This window comes from Mobula hypostoma, chromosome 6, assembly GCF_963921235.1.
Source record: "Mobula hypostoma chromosome 6, sMobHyp1.1, whole genome shotgun sequence".
Lineage (NCBI taxonomy): Eukaryota > Metazoa > Chordata > Chondrichthyes > Myliobatiformes > Myliobatidae > Mobula > Mobula hypostoma.
Window position 1 is genome coordinate 4,537,270 of NC_086102.1, and position 20,994 is coordinate 4,558,263.

General features: G+C 47.6%; 1 protein-coding gene across 1 annotated transcript in view; it reads right to left on the minus strand.

Moving 5' to 3' along the window:
* Positions 1-3,876: 3,876 nt before the first annotated feature.
* LOC134347792 (pyridoxal kinase-like) overlaps positions 3,877-20,994 on the minus strand; it is a 61,325-nt gene continuing 44,207 nt past the window's right edge. Inside the window, exons 9-11 of the mRNA XM_063050216.1 lie at positions 12,057-12,193; positions 8,843-8,909; positions 3,877-8,391 (exon numbers count right to left, since the gene is read on the minus strand). Coding sequence (XP_062906286.1) covers positions 8,279-8,391; positions 8,843-8,909; positions 12,057-12,193 — 317 coding nt within the window. The 3' untranslated portion in view covers positions 3,877-8,278. The remainder of the gene's footprint in view (positions 8,392-8,842; positions 8,910-12,056; positions 12,194-20,994) is intronic.

The following is a 20,994-nucleotide window of genomic DNA, read 5'->3' on the forward strand; positions in this document are numbered from 1 at the left end:
TACTTGTATACTGACTGTCCCATCTCTCACAGTCTCATGACACATTGTATCTACTTGTATACTGACTGTCCCATCTCTCACAGTTTCACTACACACTGTATCTACTTGTATACTGACAGTCCCATCACTCACAGTCTCACTACACACTGTATCGACTTGTATACTGACTGTCCCATCACTCACAGTCTCACTACACACTGTATCTACTTGTATACTGACTGTCCCATCACACAGTCTCACTGCACACTGTATCGACTTGTATACTGACTGTCCCATCACTCACAGTCTCACTACACACAGTATCTACTTGTATACTGACTGTCACATCACTCACTGTCTCACTACACACAGTATCGACTTGCATACTGACTGTCCCATCACTCACAGTCTCACTACACACAGTATCTACTTGTATACTGACTGTCCCATCACTCAGTCTCACTGCACACTGTATCTACTTGTATACTGACTGTCCCATCACTCACAGTTTCACTACACACTGTATCTACTTGTATACTGTCTGTCCCATCACTCACAGTCTGACTACACACTGTATCTACTTGTATACTGACTGTCCCATCACTCACAGTCTGACTACACACTGTATCTACTTGTATACTGACTGTCCCAACACTCAGTCTCACTACACACTGTATCTGCTTGTATACTGACTGTCCCATCACTCATAGTCTCACTACACACTGTATCTACTTGTATACTGACTGTCCCATCTCTCACAGTTTCACTACACACTGTATCTGCTTGTATACTGACTGTCCCAACACTCAAGTCTCACTACACACTGTATCTGCTTGTATACTGACTGTCCCATCACTCACAGTCTCACTACACACTGTATCTACTTGTATACTGAGTGTCCCATCACTCACAGTCTCACAACACACTGTACTTACTTGTATACTGACTGTCCCATCACTCACAGTCTCACTACACACTGTACTTACTTGTATACTGACTGTCCCATCACTCAGTCTCACTGCACACTGTATCTACTTGTATACTGACTGTCCCATCACTCACAGTCTCACTACACACTGTATCTACTTGTATACTGACTGTCCCATCACTCACAGTCTGACTACACACTGTATCTACTTGTATACTGACTGTCCCATCATTCAGTCTGACTACACACTGTATCTACTTGTATACTGACTGTCCCATCACTCACAGTCTGACTACACACTGTATCTACTTGTATACTTTCTGTCCCATCACTCACAGTCTCACTACATACTGTATCTACTTGTATACTGACTGTCCCATCACTCACAGTCTGACTACACACTGTATCTACTTGTATACTGACTGTCCCATCACTCACAGTCTCACTACACACTGTATCTACTTGTATACTGTCTGTCCCATCACTCACAGTCTCACTACACACTGTATCTACTTGTATACTGACTGTCCCATCACTCACAGTCTCACTACACACTGTATCTACTTGTATACTGACTGTCCCATCACTCACAGTCTGACTACACACTGTATCTACTTGTATACTGTCCCATCACTCACAGACTGACTACACACTGTATCTACTTGTATACTGACTGTCCCATCACTCACAGTCTGACTACACACTGTACCTACTTGTATACTGACTGTCCCATCAGTCTCACTGCACACTGTATCTACTTGTATACTGACTGTCACATCATTCACAGTTTCACTACACACTGTATCTACTTGTATACTGACTGTCCCATCACTCACAGTCTGACTACACACTGTATCGACTTGTATACTGACTGTCCCATCACTCACAGTCTGACTACACACTGTATCTACTTGTATACTGACTGTCCCATCACTCTCAGTCTCACTACACACTGTATCTACTTGTATACTGACTGTCCCATCACTCAGTCTCACTGCACACTGTATCGACTTGTATACTGACTGTCCCATCACTCACAGTCTGACTACACATTGTATCTACTTGTATACTGACTGTCCCATCACTCACAGTCTCACTACACACTGTATCTACTTGTATACTGACTGTCCCATCACTCACAGTCTGACTACACACTGTATCTACTTGTATACTGTCCCATCACTCACAGTCTGACTACACATTGTATCTACTTGTATACTGACTGTCCCATCTCTCACAGTCTGACTACACACTGTATCTACTTGTATACTGTCCCATCACTCACAGTCTGACTACACACTGTATCTACTTGTATACTGACTGTCCCATCACTCACAGTCTGACTACACACTGTATCTACTTGTATACCGACTGTCCCATCACTCACAGTCTGACTACACACTGTATCTACTTGTATACTGACTGTCCCATCACTCACAGTCTGACTATACCCTGTATCTACGTGTATACTGACTGTCCCATCCTCAGCCCTATCACTCCAGTTCCCACCCCACTGCCAGATTAGTTTAAACCCTCCCCAGGAGTTCGAGCAAACCTGCCCTCATGGATATTGGTCCCCTTTGAGTTAAGCTGTAACCTGTACTTTTTGTTCAGGTCATTTCCTCCCCAGAAGAGATCCCAATGATCCAGAAAACAGAAACCCTGCCCCCTGCACCTCTCATTCATTCGCACTATCATCCTATTCCTGCTCTGGGAGTCATGTGTTACCATCTTGTTGGTTCTGCCCTTCAGCTTCTTCCCCAGCTCCCTGAACTCCCTGCACAGGACCTGTTCCACGTCTCTACCTGTGTCATCGGTGCCACTGTGCACCATGACCGCTGGCTGTTCTCCTCCCTCTTGAGAAAGTTCTGTAGCCGCTCTGGGAAAATCTGGACCCTAGCATCTGGGAGGCAACACACCATCCTGGCAGCTCTTTTGTGGCCACAGAATCTCCAGCATATTCCCTAACTATTGAGTCTCCCCATCACTACCACCCTGCATGACTTTACTCTTCTGTGCTGAGCCTCAGAGCCACCGACCTGGCTGCTGCTGACACAATATTCACCCCCCTCCCCCCCATGAGAATGGAGGGAAGGAAACTGTTTCCTCCCGTCACTTCTCCTGGTCAACAATCGTCTTGCACTGTGAGAGGGACCACCTCAGTGAGAGTCTCACCTGTGAAGTTTTCAGCCACCTGGCTGGTCTTGAGTATATCCAGCTCCAGTTCCTCGACCTTGTCAGTCAGGAGCTGAAGTTGGGTTCACTTCCTGCAGATGTAGTCATCAGGGAGACTGTCAGGTACCCTGGAATCCCACATCTCACAGCAGGAGCATTCTGAAAGCTGAAGTTTTCACCCAAGCCCAGCTACTCTAACACTGGGCCACTCCAACAACAAGCACTCCGCTTCTGTCTTACTTCTTTCTATTGATCGAAACAATCTTCCGCATAGCTGACAGGACGTAGTCGCTTTTTAAACCTGGCATACAAAATGTTCACAAGGAAGTGTTTCCAGGTCACTGCACAATCTTTTGCTCTTCTGTTCTATGACAATCGCCAGGGCCCTGCTGCTCACTGTGAAAGTCGCAGCTTTTGCTCCACCCCTTCCGCAACCTTTCTGTACTCATTATCTGCTCGCAATCATTCAGACCTCAAAGAACATTACAGCACAGTAATGTAGAGGTTCAGAATGTTGTGCCGAACTTGTAACCTACTCTACAATCAATCCAACACTTCCTTCCCACACAGCCCTCCATTTTATGATCATCTATGTGCCTAAGAGTTTCCAAAACATCTGATGAGATATTTGCATTAACAAGCAAGTGTGCTGGAGTACCAACACAGCCACCCTGATGGAAAACCCGACTCTGATTGCTGGTCAGCGACAACCGCTTACCTGAAATGAATCTATTTCCCAAAAGAACCATTACGATAGATTCTCGTCAAAACAACAAAATGCAGCAATATCAACATCTTAGTAAATAAATGATTTTATTTCCAATCAGAAAGATAAATTTTTAAATATCTATATGTAAATTAATTTTAAAAGATTCATTTTAATCATTTAATTTGATATATTAATACTCACAGACAGGACAGTACAGGAAAATATGAAGCACAGAATTGGAAGGTTAGCAAGACTGACAAAACCCTACCGGTAAACTAGAGAAACACTGACGGAGAGTGCAAGCCCAACACTCAGAGACGACTCCTCTGTCAGTCTCACCAACAAGCTCTGGTCAACTCTTAACGTACGTTGCAGCTCCCCAGTCTCTGCCGGACTGCCGGAGAGAGACCGGTGGCAAGGGAGGAAATTCAGCAGCGCGCTCGAACCCCGCAAGCGCAGACCGCCGCTCGGTCAGTGGAGAGAAAGGGCTGGAATCAGAGTTCTAAGACAGAGCAGTGACAGGACAGGGCAGGACAGCTCACCTGGCGAGGATCTAAGAAAGCGAGACACGTACAGATAAACAAGCAAGGACTACATCACCGACTCAGAATATATACTGGCACAGACGCGCGCACACACACACACGCACGCGCACACACACACGCGCGCGCACACACACATCCACAAGATTGAGTCACTATTAGTTTGGCCTCTAGATACTCGAACGAAACCCTGCCAGGGCTGAGCCGGAGACCGTCCTGGCTGTAACACTGCTGAGGAGGCGCTCATTGGAGAGTTGGGCTCACTCGAGGTGGGTTGGGGTGGAGAGTTTGTACAGGGACTGCCCATTGGGACAGGGAATGTAAATCCCTAATTTCACTTCCCAATCACACAGATGATCTGCTGGGGAGACAGGTTAGGACACAAAGAGAAATATCCACGGGGTGATGGGTCGCACACACACTGACCTGCTCTGGGTGATAGGTCTCTCTCTCACTCACACACACAGACCTACTCTGGGTGATAGGTCTCTCTCTCACTCACACACACAGACCTACTCTGGGTGATAGGTCTCTCTCTCACTCACACACACAGATCTGCCCTGGGTGATAGGTCTCTCTCTCACTCACACACACAGACCTACTCTGGGTGATAGGTCTCTCTCTCACTCACACACACAGATCTGCCCTGGGTGATAGGTCTCTCTCTCACTCACACACACAGACCTACTCTGGGTGATAGGTCTCTCTCTCACTCACACACACAGATCTGCTCTGGGTGATGGGTCTCTCACACACACACACACACACCATCACCCCGACGAATCCCACGCACGGTGACTGATGTTGGAACCAGGACAGTATTTCCATGGACACACAGGGGTGAGCACAGCTTCCTGTGGTTCTCATCGTCAGAGCAGGGTCTGGGCTGACAGCGTCACCATCAGCAGAGTCAGGGCAGTACGTTAGGGAGGGAGGTGAGAGCTTCAGAACCAGGGGCAAAGGCAACCAGTTCTCCCCCGTGCTCCTGCACCCAGTCAGGTGCTGATATGTCAATAAAAGCCTTGGCCCTCCCCATCACCCCAGCAGGGGGAACAAGACCCCGAAGAAAACTGCGCCCCATACACCTCACACAGAGAAGAGGTGGCAGGAAGTTCCACCTACTGCTGGGAAAAGGTTGCAGACACTGGCGGCAGGGGGGTGTTGCACAAGGGTTTCTCATATATCCACATCCCTATTCCCTCACGGGAGAACAGGTGGGAAAACGGGGGAAAGAAAAGTCACAGCTGAATGATGGGGCAGACTTGATGAGCCAAACTTATGGTCAGAGAGAGCCTCTCCTCACCTCACCAAGCAGTGTCCGGGGTTCAGCCCAAGAAGCCTGTTCCACCATTCAACTCTGATGGGCTGTCTGTTCCCATTGGCGGCGGACCCTCGTAGGGATGGAATCACTGGAATGGTGAGGGCAAGGGCTTTAAGACGGAGGGTCACCATTCCCCTTCTAGCCTGAGAGGGAGCGGCAGATCCAGCTTGCCTGACCCACAGGCAGCGTGGGGATTACAGCGTGGGCAGGTCGCACTGCACTGCAGCTTACAACTTATTTGTGGGGTAGTTTGTGCTGTGTTTTGTGGCCTGGAGGAATACTGTTTCATTTGGTCACGTCAGTGAATTGGAGCTTGGAGCTTGGAGCTTGCACAAGCCAGAGTGGGGGTGAGTGGGCGGGGCCACAGGCCAGGGGGAAGGGTGGGTGGGCGGGGCCACAGGCCAGGGGGAAGGGTGGGTGGGCAGGGCCGAGGCTGGGGGGGGGGGGTGAGTGGACGGGGCCACAAACTGAGTTCCTGCGTCACTGCCACATACCACAACAGAGAAGGAGATGTCTAAGACTTTCAGAGAGAGTTTGCAACACATCGGGTGGGGGTCAGAATCTGGGACTCGAGGATCTGATGAGAGGGAGGGTGGTATCCCAGAGAACCACAATGAACCAATTAGCTTGAATCAGTAAAAAACGCAGATGATGGAAAGCTGAAATAAAAACGGGAGAGTGTTGGAACCACTCAGCAGGTCAGGCAGCATTCACAAAGAGAAACAATTAACATTTCAGTTCTGAGGAGGTTCCTCACCCATGCAGACATTGCTAATTAATTTAATTTTTATAAATTTTTATTTTTTGTAATTCAGAATCAGATTTAATCTTATTAGCATATTTTGTGAAATTTGTTTTGCAGCAGCAGTACAAAAGAAAAAAAGCTGTTAATGACAATAAGTGAATATAAAAAATTAAATTAAATAGGTAGTGCAAAAAAGGGAGATAAAAATTAGTGAGGTAGTGTTCATGGGTTCAATGTCCGTTCAGAAATCTGATGGTGCTGGGGAAGAAGCTGTTCCTGAATCACTGTGTGTGTGTGTCTTCAGACTCCCGTACCTCCCCCCTGATGTTAGCAATGAGAAGACTCCACGTCCTGGGTGATGGGCTCCTTTATGATGGATGCTGCCTTTCTGAGTCATCGCCTTTTGAAGAAGTAGTTTTTATTATGAATTGCACTGTACTGCTGCTGTAAAACAACAAATTCCACAACATTTGCTGGTGACATTAAACCTGATTCTGACGTGCTATGGGCTCCAAGGTTCATATGTTTCCTGCAGCATCTGATCATCGATTTGCGGTGTTAGTACTTTCTATGTTATGTGTGTCAGGTATATGTACTGTTATGTATCATGGCCCACCGGAACATTGTTTTACTTGCTGGTAAATGGTTGAATGACAATAAACTGACCTTGAACTTGACAGTGAAGGGGAATTGCTCATCTGGGAGTGCAGAGCGCGTGGCCTGAGGATAGCGAGCACAGGTGATTCAGTGTTGATCAGTGGAGATCACAAGCTGGTGGCAGGTGACTTAGTGTCTTCAAGTGGTTGACTGCTAAAATAATCACCCATTATTTATTGTTCAGTCATAATGAGCAAGGAGCCCAGGACCGCAGGCTCAGAGGCAGCTTCTCCTGGGGGTGGGTGTGTGTGTGTGTGTGATGGAATGAGAGTGGAAGAGGAACTTGTTTTACTGTTGTTTCTTGTGTTGCTTCGCTGAACATTGTGAGCATGCGAGGTCGGTGGTGAAATATGTGGCACACTCGGGTTGTCAGTTGTTAACGCAAACGACGCATTTCACTGAAACATACCGAATGTTGGAAGGCCAAGATAGAGTGGATGTGGAGATGATGTTCTAACAGTTAGGAGAGTCTAGGACCAGAAGGTATACAGTCTCCAAATTGAGGGGCCTCCGTTGTTCATTTAGAACAGAGATGAGGAGGAATTTCTCTAGCTAGAGGGTGGTGAATTGTGGAATTCATTGCCACAGATGGCTGTGGAGGTCAAATCACTGGACATATTTAAAGCGGAGGGTGATAGGTTCTTGATTAGTCAGGGTGTAAGCGATTACGGGGAGGATGCAGAAGAACAGGATTGAGAGGAAAAATCAATCAGCCATGATGGAATGGCGGAGCAGATTCAACTGGCCGAATGGCCTCATATTGCACCTATGCCTTATGGTCTAATGTACGTGATAAATTAATGAATCTAAAACACAATCTGTTGAAAACTGTGCAACAACGAACGCATCCAGTTCACCCCCAGTGCAGAATTACCAATCCATTCTCATGTTTCTCACCCCCACCACTCCACTCCTGGCACAGTATGGGGTCTCTTCAATCAGAGGGACAGGCATTCCACAAGTGGGAGCGTCCGCAGACAACCCCGATGAAAGAACCCACTAGTAGTACGCACTTGAGAGGCGAGGGGAAAACATTCCCCCCCCCAACCTGTGGAAGGGGACACCACCCCCCCAGCGCAGGTCTTTCACAGTGGAGTGACAGGGATTGGTGGGAGAGAGCAACAGGTCTCTTTCCCCTCACCACACACCCTGGGAACAGCTGGCGGAGGTCAGGGGAGGTTACAAGTACTTCATGGGCATGGTGCTATGGAGTCTGGATGGTTCAGATGGCCGTGGCGTGGATTATTATCTCAGGGTTCTCGATCTGCAGTTTGCTCTGAATCACACGCAGTTCCAACTGGGCAGGGGTTGGCGGATTCCCAGGGCCAGCCATGGCTACAGGGAGAGGATGGAGACAGAAAGAGAATATGTCAGCCATGTTGCAAAAAAATTCCCTCTACACTGTCCCGTCACACACTCCCAGGGCAGGGACAGTTAGATACAGAGTGAAGCTCCCTCTACACTGTCCCATCACACACTCCCAGGGCAGGGACAGTTAGATACAGAGTGAAGCTCCCTCTACACTGTCCCGTCACACACTCCCAGGGCAGGGACAGTTAGACACAGAGTGAAGCTCCCTCTACACTGTCCCATCACACACTCCCAGGACAGGGACAGTTAGATACAGAGTGAAGCTCCCTCTACACTGTCCCATCACACACTCCCAGGACAGGGACAGTTAGATACAGAGTGAAGCTCCCTCTACACTGTCCCATTACTTTCTCTAATTCCCAACCCAGACCAATCAAACGTTCCCAGAATTACAATGGAGAGAAATCCTTGTTACCCTTTGCATTGGCTATGGTCCGGGTCACGATGTGTTGAAGGGCGGAGACCGTTTTCTCACAGGCAATCTGTGTGGGTGAAGATTGGCAGTATTAGGGGGAGGCGAGATGGTTGTTTGTCAGCAGAGCTGTCTGATTCTTCATATACCCCAGCTCAGAATAAACAGTCCTGAAGCACTGAATCTAATAATCCAGAGAGCTGTGTTCTTCATTGAATTGGTGTGCATAACTGTGGCTCTCTCCCCTCTCACTGTGTAGGACCCACCTCCCCGTGAGTGTCAGAGGGTGTGTGAGTGCGAGTGAGAGAGAGAGAGAGAACATGTATGTGAAACCCTTCCCCGAATGGGCATGTGTGTTTGCATATATGCATGTGATGGGTGTGTGTCAACACGTGTGTGTCAACACTCTTCAGCAAGAGTCTGTGTATCTGCGTGTGATATACTGCGAGTGTTTCACATGAAGACAGACACTGACGGATAGTGATCAGGAAAAACATAGGACAGAATTGGGGGAGGATTTGCGGAAACAGTTTGAAGCCGAGACCACATTCCCAGGACAGGTGGAGGGAGGAATTATATTTCAAAGCTGGTTGTGTGAGCAGTTGTGCCTGGCCCTGCAGAATGGGGTTCATCCTTTCCTGTACTCACATACCCGATCTGCCTCATCCCTCCATCGTTATCAGGGTAGCAGAGGCAGCTTCAAAGCTCTCAATGTTCAAAGCTCATTCCTGACCCCCGATCCACTTCCATCTCCAACAACTCCTCAATCAGGGACATGGTTAGGTGCACACCACAATCCAACATCCCCACACTGTGCTTCATTCGCCAATGACTGATACAGGCTGCTCATCAGCAGGCCTTTCGGCCCATCACCTCTGTCCACCTGCACGTATGCTAATTGCCCATATTAGGTGCCTATTCTTCTTTGCCTATACCAACATCTGTCCAAATGACTCAAACAAAATTACTGTACGTGATTCCCTTCCCCATTCTGTCATACTCTATCTGAGTAACCTCCAACCTGATGGCACGAACAATGATTTCTTTAATTTTGAGTAATTTCTCCTCCCTCCCTCTCTTTTCCTATTTCTCATTCTGGTTCCCCTCTCACCCCTTCTCTTCTCCTCACCTGCCCCTCTCCTTTCCTTTCTCCGGTGGTTCACTGTCCTCTCCTGTCAGATTTCTCCTTCAGCCCTTTACCTCATCTGTCTGTCACCTCCCAGCTTCATCTCCCTCCCTCACCGCCACCTCCCCGTCCCCCTCACCTACCAAACTTGTACTCCTTCCCCTCCTCCAGCCTTCTTATTCTGGCTTCTTCCCCCTTCCTCTCCAGTCCCGGTGAAGGGTTTTCACCTGAAACATTGAATATTCATTCCCCTCCATCGATGCTGACTGACTTGCTAAGTTCCTCCAGCATTTTGTGGATGAATCCACCTCCTCTGTCAGTGAATTCCAGATATCAATGTCTCTCTGTGAAAAGAAATTACCCCTCAGATCCCCTCTGAGCTTCCTCCTTCTAACCATTCATCTACGTCTTGTTTTTGATATCCTACCTGTGGAAAACAGACAGCCTACCCTATCTACACCTTTTAATCTTCTATATTTCCTTTAGATCTCAATTTTATTTGTTGTTTCTGCTGGTGTGCCAACATCTCCTTCCTTTTCAACATTTCTAAAAGTTCTGCGAGGTGTCCTCGATGTAGTTCCATCCACTGGCTCTGTTGCAGTTTTCTACTTGTTATCTCTGCGCCCTCTTGTTTACTCTGCTGAACAATGCCATGGTTTTCCAAATGCACACAGCACAGTCCTTTGGCTCACAATGTCTGTGCCTTCCATAATGTCAAATTAAACTAATCCCAGCTGTCTGCTAATCATCTGCCTCCTATGTCAGTGAACACAGAACATGACAACATGAATACAGGCCCTTCAGCCCATGTTTTTCTGACCTTTTAACCTCCTCAAAGATCAATCTCACCCTTCCATCCTGCGTTGCCCTCCATTTTCCTATCTAAAAGCTTTTAATAAGTCCCTAATACATCTGCCTCTACCACCTCCCCTCACACACCCACCACTCTGTGTAAAAAAATCTACCTCTGACATTTCTGCCAACCCCCTTAAATTGTGCCCCCTTAAATTAGCCACTTCCACCCTGGGGAAAAGTCTCTGGCTGTGCACTCTATCTGTGTCTCTGCTCACCTTGTCACCTCTCATGCTCTTTCTATCCAAAGAGAAAAGCCCCAGCTCGTTCTACCTGTCCTCATAAGGTATGTGCTCTAGTCCAGGCAGCATCCTGGTAAAACCTTCTCTTCACCCTTTCTGAAGCTTCCCTAGCTTCCCATAAAGAGGCTACTAGAATTTAACACAATATTCCAAACGTAATGCCCTTGTTGAAATGTCATTAAACACTGTTATTGGATCTGCTTTCAGCACTTCCCTCGGCACCCACCACTATGTGTAGAAATAAAATGCACTGTACGTAGATCCGTTCACATTAATGCCATGCCCTCTGGTACATGAAATTCCAATACTGGGTTGGAAAAAACTCTGATCGTGCACCCTATCTACGCCCCCCATCAGTTTACAAACTTCATCAGATCTCCCCTCAACCTCCAGCACTTCAGAGAAAACAGCTAGTCCAACCTCTCCTTCACTCGCAGACTAACTGGTCTGTAGTTTTGCTGCTTGTTGTGTTCGGTGTTGTTCTGCTGTGCACTGTGGACGTCCTGTGTTGGTGCTGGAACGTGTGGTGATGCTAGCGGGCTGTGCCCACCACACCCTCAGGTGCATTGTTTAACGCAATCGTCGCGTTTCACTGTGTATCAATGTACATTTATTGAGATACAGTGTGGAATGGGCCCTTCCAGCACAACGAGCTACCCCGCCCAGCAATCCACCTACTTGATCCCAGCCTAATCACAGGACAATTTACAACGAGCAATTAACCTACCAACCGGTACATCCGTGGCCAAGAGAGGAAAGCCGAGCACCCAGAGGAATCCCACACTGTCACAGGGAGAACATACAAGCTCCTTTCCAAGCAGTGGTGGGAATGGAACCCAGGTCACCTGTCCTGGTCTCATAAAGCGTTGTGCTAATCACTACACTGGTCTGCTGTCAATGTGATAAATAAACCTGAATCTGAATTATACTCCTTGTCCTCCTTCCGATTTCCCCGAGTGGAATGTTCCTCAGTCAGCGCTCTGTGGCACGGACTTACCTTCAGATTGTTTGGGTGCTTATGAGTCCAAGCCAGGAGCATGGCAGCAAACAAATCCCCCGTCCCCACAAACACGGCCTCCACCTTTGGAATCTCCATTCGAATCCGCTCCGTCACTCGTGATCCTGTTGCTGTCACTGATCAGAGACAACAAAAGCAGTCACCACACAGTGGATTTTCTAGGTGGCTAACAATTTCAATTTCAATCCCCTTTCCTGTTCCGACATGTCAATTTCCTATCCCCATTCCGATGAGTTGTTTCCTGGCCCTCTTTCTGCCAAAATGAGGCGATACTCAGGTTGGACAAGCAACACCTCATATTCTATCTAGATAGCCTCCAACGTGAAGGCATGAACATCGATTTCTACAACTTCTGGCAATTTGCTCCCCTTCCCTCTTCAATTCCCCACTCTGGCCTCTTACCTCTTCTCCTCACCTGCTTATCACCTTCCCATGGTGCCCCTCCTCCTTCCCTTTCTCCTATGGCCCACTCTCCTCTCCTATCAGATTCCTTCTTCTCCAGCCCTTGACCATTTCCACCTACTGTATCACCTCCCAGCTTCTCACTTCATCGCCCCTCCACCACCCACCAGCTTTCATCTATCACCTTCTAGCTTGTCTTCCACTACATTCTTATTCTCTCATCTTCCCCCTTCCTTTCTCGGCCCAAAAAGTTGACCGTTTATTCCTCTCCATAGATGCTGCCTGACCTACCGAGTTCCTCCAGCATTTTGCGTGAGACACCCCACAGTGAAATCCCCATGCACAAGCCTCAGCCTCGGACTGCCGATGGAGACAGTGAGTCTGGAATCTTGCAAATTTCTATACATGTACTGTGGAGAGCATTTGGACTGGCTGCATCACAGCATGGTACGGAGGCTCCGATGCAAGGGATCACAAGAGGCTGCAGAGGGTCATAAACTTATGAACACGACCTTCCCCACCATCAACGGTATCTTTAGAAGGTGATGCCTCAAAAAGGCAGCATCCGTCATTAAGGAATCCCATCACTCAGTACATGCCCTCTTCTCATTGCTACCATCAGTGAGAAGGTGGTGGTGCAGGAACCTGAAGTCACACACTTAACGTCTTAGGAACAGCTTCTTCCCCTCCATCATCAGGTTTCTGAATAGTCCATGAACACCATGTCATTATTACAGACACAAGAGATTCTGCAGATGCTGGAAATCCAGAGCAACACACACAAAATGGTGGAGGAACTCAGCAGGTCAGGCAGCATCTATGGAGAGGAATAAAGAATCTATCCTTTACAAACAGCAGCTGCTGCTAGACCTGCTGAGTTCCTCCAGCATTTTGTGTGTGCGACCTCAGTATTCATCTTTTAGTACTAATTATTAGTTTTTGTAACTTTTAGTAAGTGTATACAGATCGGCAGAACATTGTGAGCTAAAGGACTTGTACTGTGCTGTAATGCTCTATGTTCCATGTACATACTAAACAGAATTTTTTTTTACCGGAACACAATTATAATCTTTGACGCCCTAACTCATGAAGAACCTATGAACCTCCGTTTTAGATGTACCCAAATGACTTTGCCTTCACAGCTGTCTCCAGTGAATTCCACGGAATCACAAACTCTCCTTTTTCAAGGAGGCAACCATTATTCCAGTGCCAAAGGTAGCAACATTAACCTGCCCAAATGACTATCGCCCGGTGGCATTAACACTAACCATCGTGAAATGCATTGAGCGGCTGGTCATGGAACACATTAAAGCCTTTCTCCCAGCTACACTGGACCCTTTCCAGTTAGTTTATCACTCAGATTGATCCACTGATGATGCAATAGCCTCTGCCATCCACTCCGTCCTGCTCCACCTGGAAAATGGGGTCTCATATACCAGACTTCTGCTTATAGGTTTCAGTTCAGTGTTCAACACCATCATACCCCAGAAACTGGTGGGAAACTGTTCTCGCTGGGTCTCAACACCTCCCTCTGCAATTGCATACTGGATTTCTGAACAATAAGGTCACAGTCTGTCTGTGTGGGCAGGAACATCTCTCGTCCCATTACGCTGAACACTGGCGCTCTTCAAAGCTGAGTGCTCAGCCCACTGCTGTTCACACTGCTGACACGACTGTGTGCAGGATCCAGTGCAAACAGTGCCAACAGTTTGTGGATGACACAACAGTAGTTGGCCTTATCAAGAACGATGATGAGATGGAGTAGAGAGAGGAAGTGGAGAGGCTGGTGCATCAGTGTGAGATGAACAACGTAAGCCTGATTGTGGAGAAGAGAAAGGAAATCATTGTGGACTTCAGGAAGGTGCAGACAAACCACCCCTCTATGCGAATACATGGCTCCTCCGCAGAGAGAGTTAAATGCACCAAGTTCCTGGGAGTTCATATCATGATGACCTCACCCGGTCCCTTAACATCACCCTGAACAAAAAAGCACAGCAGTGCCTCCACTTCCTAAGATTGAGGGAAGCAAGGCTCCCCCACCCCCACCATCTGAACTGCTTTTTACAGGGACCCCACTGAGAGTGTCCTGACAAGTTGCATTATCCATCTGGTCCCAACAAAGGACTGTGAGAACAGCTGAGAGGATCACAGGGTCTCCCTACCATCCGTCTGGGACACTTATCAGGAGCACTACACACGCAGGGCCCTTAGCATTATTAAGGATCCCACCCACCCATACAACATCCTCTTTGACTTTCTACCATCAGGCAGGAGACTCTGATGTATAAAAACAAGAACAGTCAGGAAGGGGAACAGTTTCTTACCCAGGCCATTTGGCTTCTGAACTACCTGCTGCATCAGATTCAAAGTGTCACTGGTTAATCTGTCTTGCACCTTACAATATTTAATACTAAAACACGTTAGCTTGTTATTTATCTGTAATTCACCTGCAGATTTTAGCCTTACCTTCATTAGTTATCATATGTTATGCATTATGTGAACTACTGTGTTTTACACCCCAGTTCAAAGAAACTTCTCGTTTCTATATACATTATATAGTTACAGGAACATAGAAAACCTACAGTACAACACAGACCCTTCAGCCCACAAAGTTGTGCCGAACATGTCCCTACTTTAGATATTACCTATAGCCCTCTATTTTACTAAGCTCCATGAACCTATCTAAAAGTCTCTTAAAACAGGGGTCCCCAACTTTTTTTGCACTGCGGACCGGCCGACTGGCGGGGGGGGTGGGGGGTAGGGGGTAGGGTTGCCAACGGACAAGAGTAACCGTCGAATACCAGGAATTCTGCAGATGCTGGAATTTCAAGCAGCACACATCAAAGTTGCTGGTGAACGCAGCAGGCCAGGCAGCATCTCTAGGAAGAGGTACAGTCGACGTTTCAGGCCGAGACCCTTCGTCAGGACTAACTGAAGGAAGAGTTAGTAAGAGATCTGAAAGTGGGAGGCGGAGGGAGAGATCCAAAATGGTAGGAGAAGACAGGAGGGGGAGGGATGGAGCCAAGAGCTGGACAGGTGATTGGCAAAAGGGATATGAGAGGATCATGGGACAGGAGGCCCAGGGAGAAGGAAAAGGGGGAAGGGGGAAAAACCCAGAGGATGGGCAAGGGGTATAGTCAGAGGGACAGAGGGAGAAAAAGGAGAGAGAGAGTGTGTATATAAATAAATAACGGATGGGGTACAAGGGGGAGGCGGGGCATTAGCAGAAGTTTGCGAAGTCAATGTTTATGCCATCAGGTTGGAGGCTACCCAGACGGAATATAAGGTGTTGTTCCTCCAACCTGAGTTCCCTACATGACTCCCTTGTCCATTCGTCCCCCCCATCCCTCCCCACCAATCTCCCTCCTGGCACTTATCCTTGTAAGCGGAACAAGTGCTACACATGCCCTTACACTTCCTCCCTCACCACCATTCAGGGCCCCAAACAGTCCTTCCAGGTGAGGCGACACTTCACCTGTGAGTTGGCTGGGGTGATATACTGCGTCCGATGCTCCCGATGTGGCCTTCTATATATTGGTGGGATCTGACGCAGACTGGGAGATTGTTTCGCTGAACACCTACGCTCTGTCCACCAGAGAAAGCAGGATCTCCCAGTGGTCACACATTTTAATTCCACGTCCCATTCCTATTCTGATATGTCTATCCACGGCCTCCTCTACTGTAAAGATGAAGCCACACTCAGGTTGGATGAACAACACCTTATATTCCGTCTGGGTAGCCTCCAACCTGATGGCATGAACATTGACTTCTCAAACTTCCAGTAATACCCCATCTCCCCCTCGTACCCCATCCGTTATTTATTTATATACACACATTCTTTTTTTTCTCTCTCTCCTTTTTCTCCCTCTGTCCCTCTGACTATACCCCTTGCCCATCCTCTGGGTTTTTCCCCCCCTCCCCCTTTCCTTCTCCCCGGGCTTCCTGTCCCATGATCCTCTCATATCCCCTTTGCCAATCACCTGTCCAGCTCTTGGCTCCATCCCTCCCCCTCCTGTCTTCTCCTATCATTTTGGATCTCCCCCTCCCCCTCCCACTTTCAAATCTCTTACTAGCTCTTCTTTCAGTTAGTCCTGACGAAGGGTCTCGGCCTGAAACGTCGACTGTACCTCTTCCTACAGATGCTGCCTGGCCTGCTGTGTTCACCAGCAACTTTGATGCGTGTTGCTTGTTAACCATCAAATACGTTGTGTTTACCCCAAGACTACAATTACCATGAAGCCTTGCGCGGGCACCTGCGTGCGCATGCATGTATGTGCCGATTTTTTTTCCCTACAAATCGTTTTTGGCGATCCTGTTTGGGGGGGGAGGGTGTTAATCACGACCAGAATATGGAAGATCAGTTAACTATGAGTCACTTTTTAGTGACTAATACACTCAATTTCGTTTCTAAAAGGGTTTATCTAACAAATTTAATATTAAACACACAGCACATATTTTCCTCGCATGAATATACTGATAAGTCAATTACTGTACAAGTCACTCATAAGTCAATAGCATCATAACCTTTTAAGTAAGGTTTGGATATTAAACACACAGCACATATTTTCCCCGTATGAACATATAAAATCACTGCAACACACCAATATCGCTGAATCAGTGAGAGCCCTGGGCTTGTTTCCCGGCAACAAGACGGTCCCATCGAGGGGTGATGGGAGACAGCGATACTCGAAGGGGGTTCCTTGTGTCCAGTCTATTCTGCAATTCAGTTTTCGTTACATTCATTGCAGAGATATGTTGGAAATGGAAGCAACGTTTTCAGTGCTTTTGTGGCGATCTCAGGATATTTAGCCTTGACTTTGATCCAGAATGCCGGCAGAGATGTTATGTCAAACATACTTTTCAGCCGGCCGTCATTTGCAAGCTCGAGGAGTTGATCTCCTTCCCGTGCGCATGGATGACGTGGGTAATGACCTCGCGTGTGTTCAAGCTCAACAGTGGGCGTGACAGGGAATGAGGAAAGGTGCAGCTGACTCATATCGCCAAATCATATCGTTTCCTCGCGGCCCGGTAGCACGCTTTGCAGCCCGGCGGTTGGGGACCGCTGTCTTAAAAGACCCTATCGTATTCGCCTCCACCACCGTTACCGGCAGCCCATTCCATGCACTCACCACTGTCTGAGTAAAAATCGTACCCCTGACATCTCCTCTGTACCTACTCCCCAGCATCTTGAACTTGTGTCCTCTTGTGGCAACCATTTCAGCCCTGGGAAAAAGCCTCTGACTATCCATACGATCAATGCCTCTCATGCTCCCCAATTCAGGCAACATCCTTGTAAATCTCCTCTGCACCCTTTCTATGGCTTCCGCATCCTTCCTGTAGTGAGGCGACCAGAACTGAGCACAGTACTCCATGTGGGGTCTGACCAGGGTCCTATATAGCTGCAATACTACCTTTCGGCTCTTAAATTCAATTCCACGATTGATGAAGGCCAATACACCGTATGCCTTCTTAACCACAGAGTCAACTTGCACAGCTGCTTTGAGCGTCCTATGGACTCGGACCCCAAGATCCCTCTGATCCTCCACACTGCCAAGAGTCTTACCATTAATACTATATTCTTCCATCATATTTGACCTACCAAAATGAACCACTTCACACTTATCTGGGTTGAACTCCATCTGCCACTTCCCAGCCCAGTTTTGCATCCTATCAATGTCCCGCTGTAACCTCTGACAGCCCTCCACACTATCCACAACACCTCCAACCTTTATGTCATCAGCAAACTTACTAACCCATCCCTCCACTTCCTCATCCAGGTCATTTATAAAAATCACGAAGAGTAAGGGTCCCAGAACAGATCCCTGAGGCACACCACTAGTCACCGACCTCCTTGCAGAATATGACCCATCTACAACCAGTCTTTGCCTGCTGTGGGCAAGTCAGTTCTGGATCCACAAAGCAATGTCCCCTTGGATCCCATACCTCCTTACTTTCTCAATAAGCCTTGCATGGGGTACCTTATCAAATGCCTTGCTGAAATCCATATACACTACATCTACTGCTCTTCCTTCATCAATGTGTTTAGTCACATCCTCAAAAAATTCAATCAGGCTTCTAAGGCACGACCTGCCCTCGACAAAGCCATGCTGACTATTCCTAATCATATTATGCCCCTCCAAATGTTCATAAATCCTGCCTCTCAGGATCTTCTCCATCAACTTACCAATCACTGAAGTCAGACTCACTTGTCTATAATTTCCTGGGCTACCTCTACTCCCTTTCTTGAACAAAGGAACAACATTCGCAACCTTCCAATCCTCCGGAACCTCTCCTGTCCCCATTGATGATTCAAAGATCATCGCCAGAGGCTCAGCAATCTCTTCCCTCGCCTCCCACAGTAGCCTGGGGTACATCTCATCTGGTCTTGGCGACTTATCCAACTTGATGCTTTCCAAAAGCTCCAGCACATCCTCTTTCTTAATATCTACATGCTCAAGCTTTTCAGTCTGCTGCAAGTCAACACTACAATCACCAAGATCCTTTTCCACAGTGAATACTGAAGTAAAGTATTCATTAAGTACCTCTGCTATTTCCTTCGGTTCCATACGCACTTTCTCACTGTCATACTTGATAGGTCCTATTCTTTCATGTCTTATCCTCTTGCTCTTCACATACTTGTAGAATGCCTTGGGGTTTTCCTTAATCCCGCCCACCAAGGCCTTCTCATGGCCCCTTCTGGCTCTCCTAATTTCCTTCTTAAACTCCTTCCTGTTAACCTTATAATCTTCTAGATCTCTAACATTACCTAGCTCTCTGAACCTTTCGTAAGCTTTTCTTTACTTCTTGACTAGATTTATTAGTCTTTGTGCACCACGGTTCCTTTACCCACCACAGCTTCCCTGTCTCATTGGAACGTACCTCAACAGAACTCCACACAAATATCCCCTGAATATTTGCCACATTTCTTCCGTACTTTTCCCTGAGAACATCTGTTCCCAATGTAAGCCTCCAATTTTCTTCCTGATAGCCTCATAATTCCCCTTAAAATGCTTTTCTAGCTTTGCAAACACGAGGAAATCTGTGGATGCTGGAAATTCAACGGGATTCCACCACCATGCACATCTTTCCCTCCCCTCTTCTTCCTGCTTTCCGCAGGGATCGCTCCCTACGCGACTCCTTTGTCCATTCAGTCCCCCCATCCCTTCCCACCGATCTCTCTCCTGGCACTTATCCTTGTAAGCAGAACAAGTGCTACACATGCCCTTACACTTCCTCCCTCACCACCATTCAGGGCCCCAGACAGTCCTTCCAGGTGAGGCGACACTTCACCTGTGAGTTGGCTGGGGTGATATACTGCGTCCGGTGCGCCCGATGTGGCCTTCTATATATTGGCGAGACCCGACGCAGACAGGGAGACTGTTTCGCTGAAACCCTACGCTCTGTCTACCAGAGAAAGCAGGACCTCCCAGTGGCCACACATTTTAATTTCACGTCCATTCCCATTCTGCTATGTCTATCCACGGCCTCCTCTACTGTCAAGATGAAGCCACACTCAGGTTGGAGGAACAACACCTTATATTCCGTCTGGGTAGCCTCCAACCTGATGGCGTAAACACTGACTTCTTTAACTTCCGTTAATGCCCCTCCTCCCCTTCTTACCCCATCCCTTATTTATTTATTCCCCCTTTTTTTCTCTCCCTGTCCCTCTCACAGTAACTCCTTGCCTTCTCTCCATCTTCCTCTGGTGCTCCCCTCCCCCTTTCTTTTTCCCTAGGCCTCCCCTCCCATGATCCTCTCCCTTCTCCAGCCTTGTATTTCTTTTGCCAATCAACTGTCCAGCTCTTGGCTCCATCCCTCCCCTTCTAGTCTTCTATCATTTTGGATTTCCCCCCCTCTCTCTCAAATCTCTTACTAGCTCTTCTTTCAGTTAGTCCTGATGAAGCGTCTCGGCCCAAAACGTTGACTGTACTTCTCCCTATAGATGCTGCCTGGCCTGCTGCGTTCCACCAGCATTTTGTGCGAGTTGCTTTTCTAACTTGTCTGTTCCTATCTCTCTCCAATGCTATTGTAAAGGAGATAGAATTATGATCACTATCTCCAAAATGCTCTCTCACTGAGAGATCTGACACCTGACCAGGTTCATTTCCCAATACCAAATAAAATACAGCCTCTCCTCTTGTAGGCTTATCTACATATTGTGTCAAGAAACCTTCCTGAACACACCTAACAAACTTCACCCCATCTAAGTCCCTTACTCTAAGGAGGTGCCAATCGATATTTGGGAAATTAAAATCTCCCATCACGACAACTCTGTTATTATTACACCTTTCCAGGATCTGTTTCCCTATCTGCTCTTCGATATCCCTGTTACTATTGGGCAGCCTATAAAAAACACCCAGTAAAGTTATTGATCCCTTCCTTTTCCTCATCGCCACCCACAGAGACTCCATAGACAATCCCTCCATGGTGTCCACCTTTTCTACAACCGTGACACTATCTCTGATCAACAGTGCCACGCCTTCACCTCTTTTGCCTCCCTCCCTGTCCTTTCTGA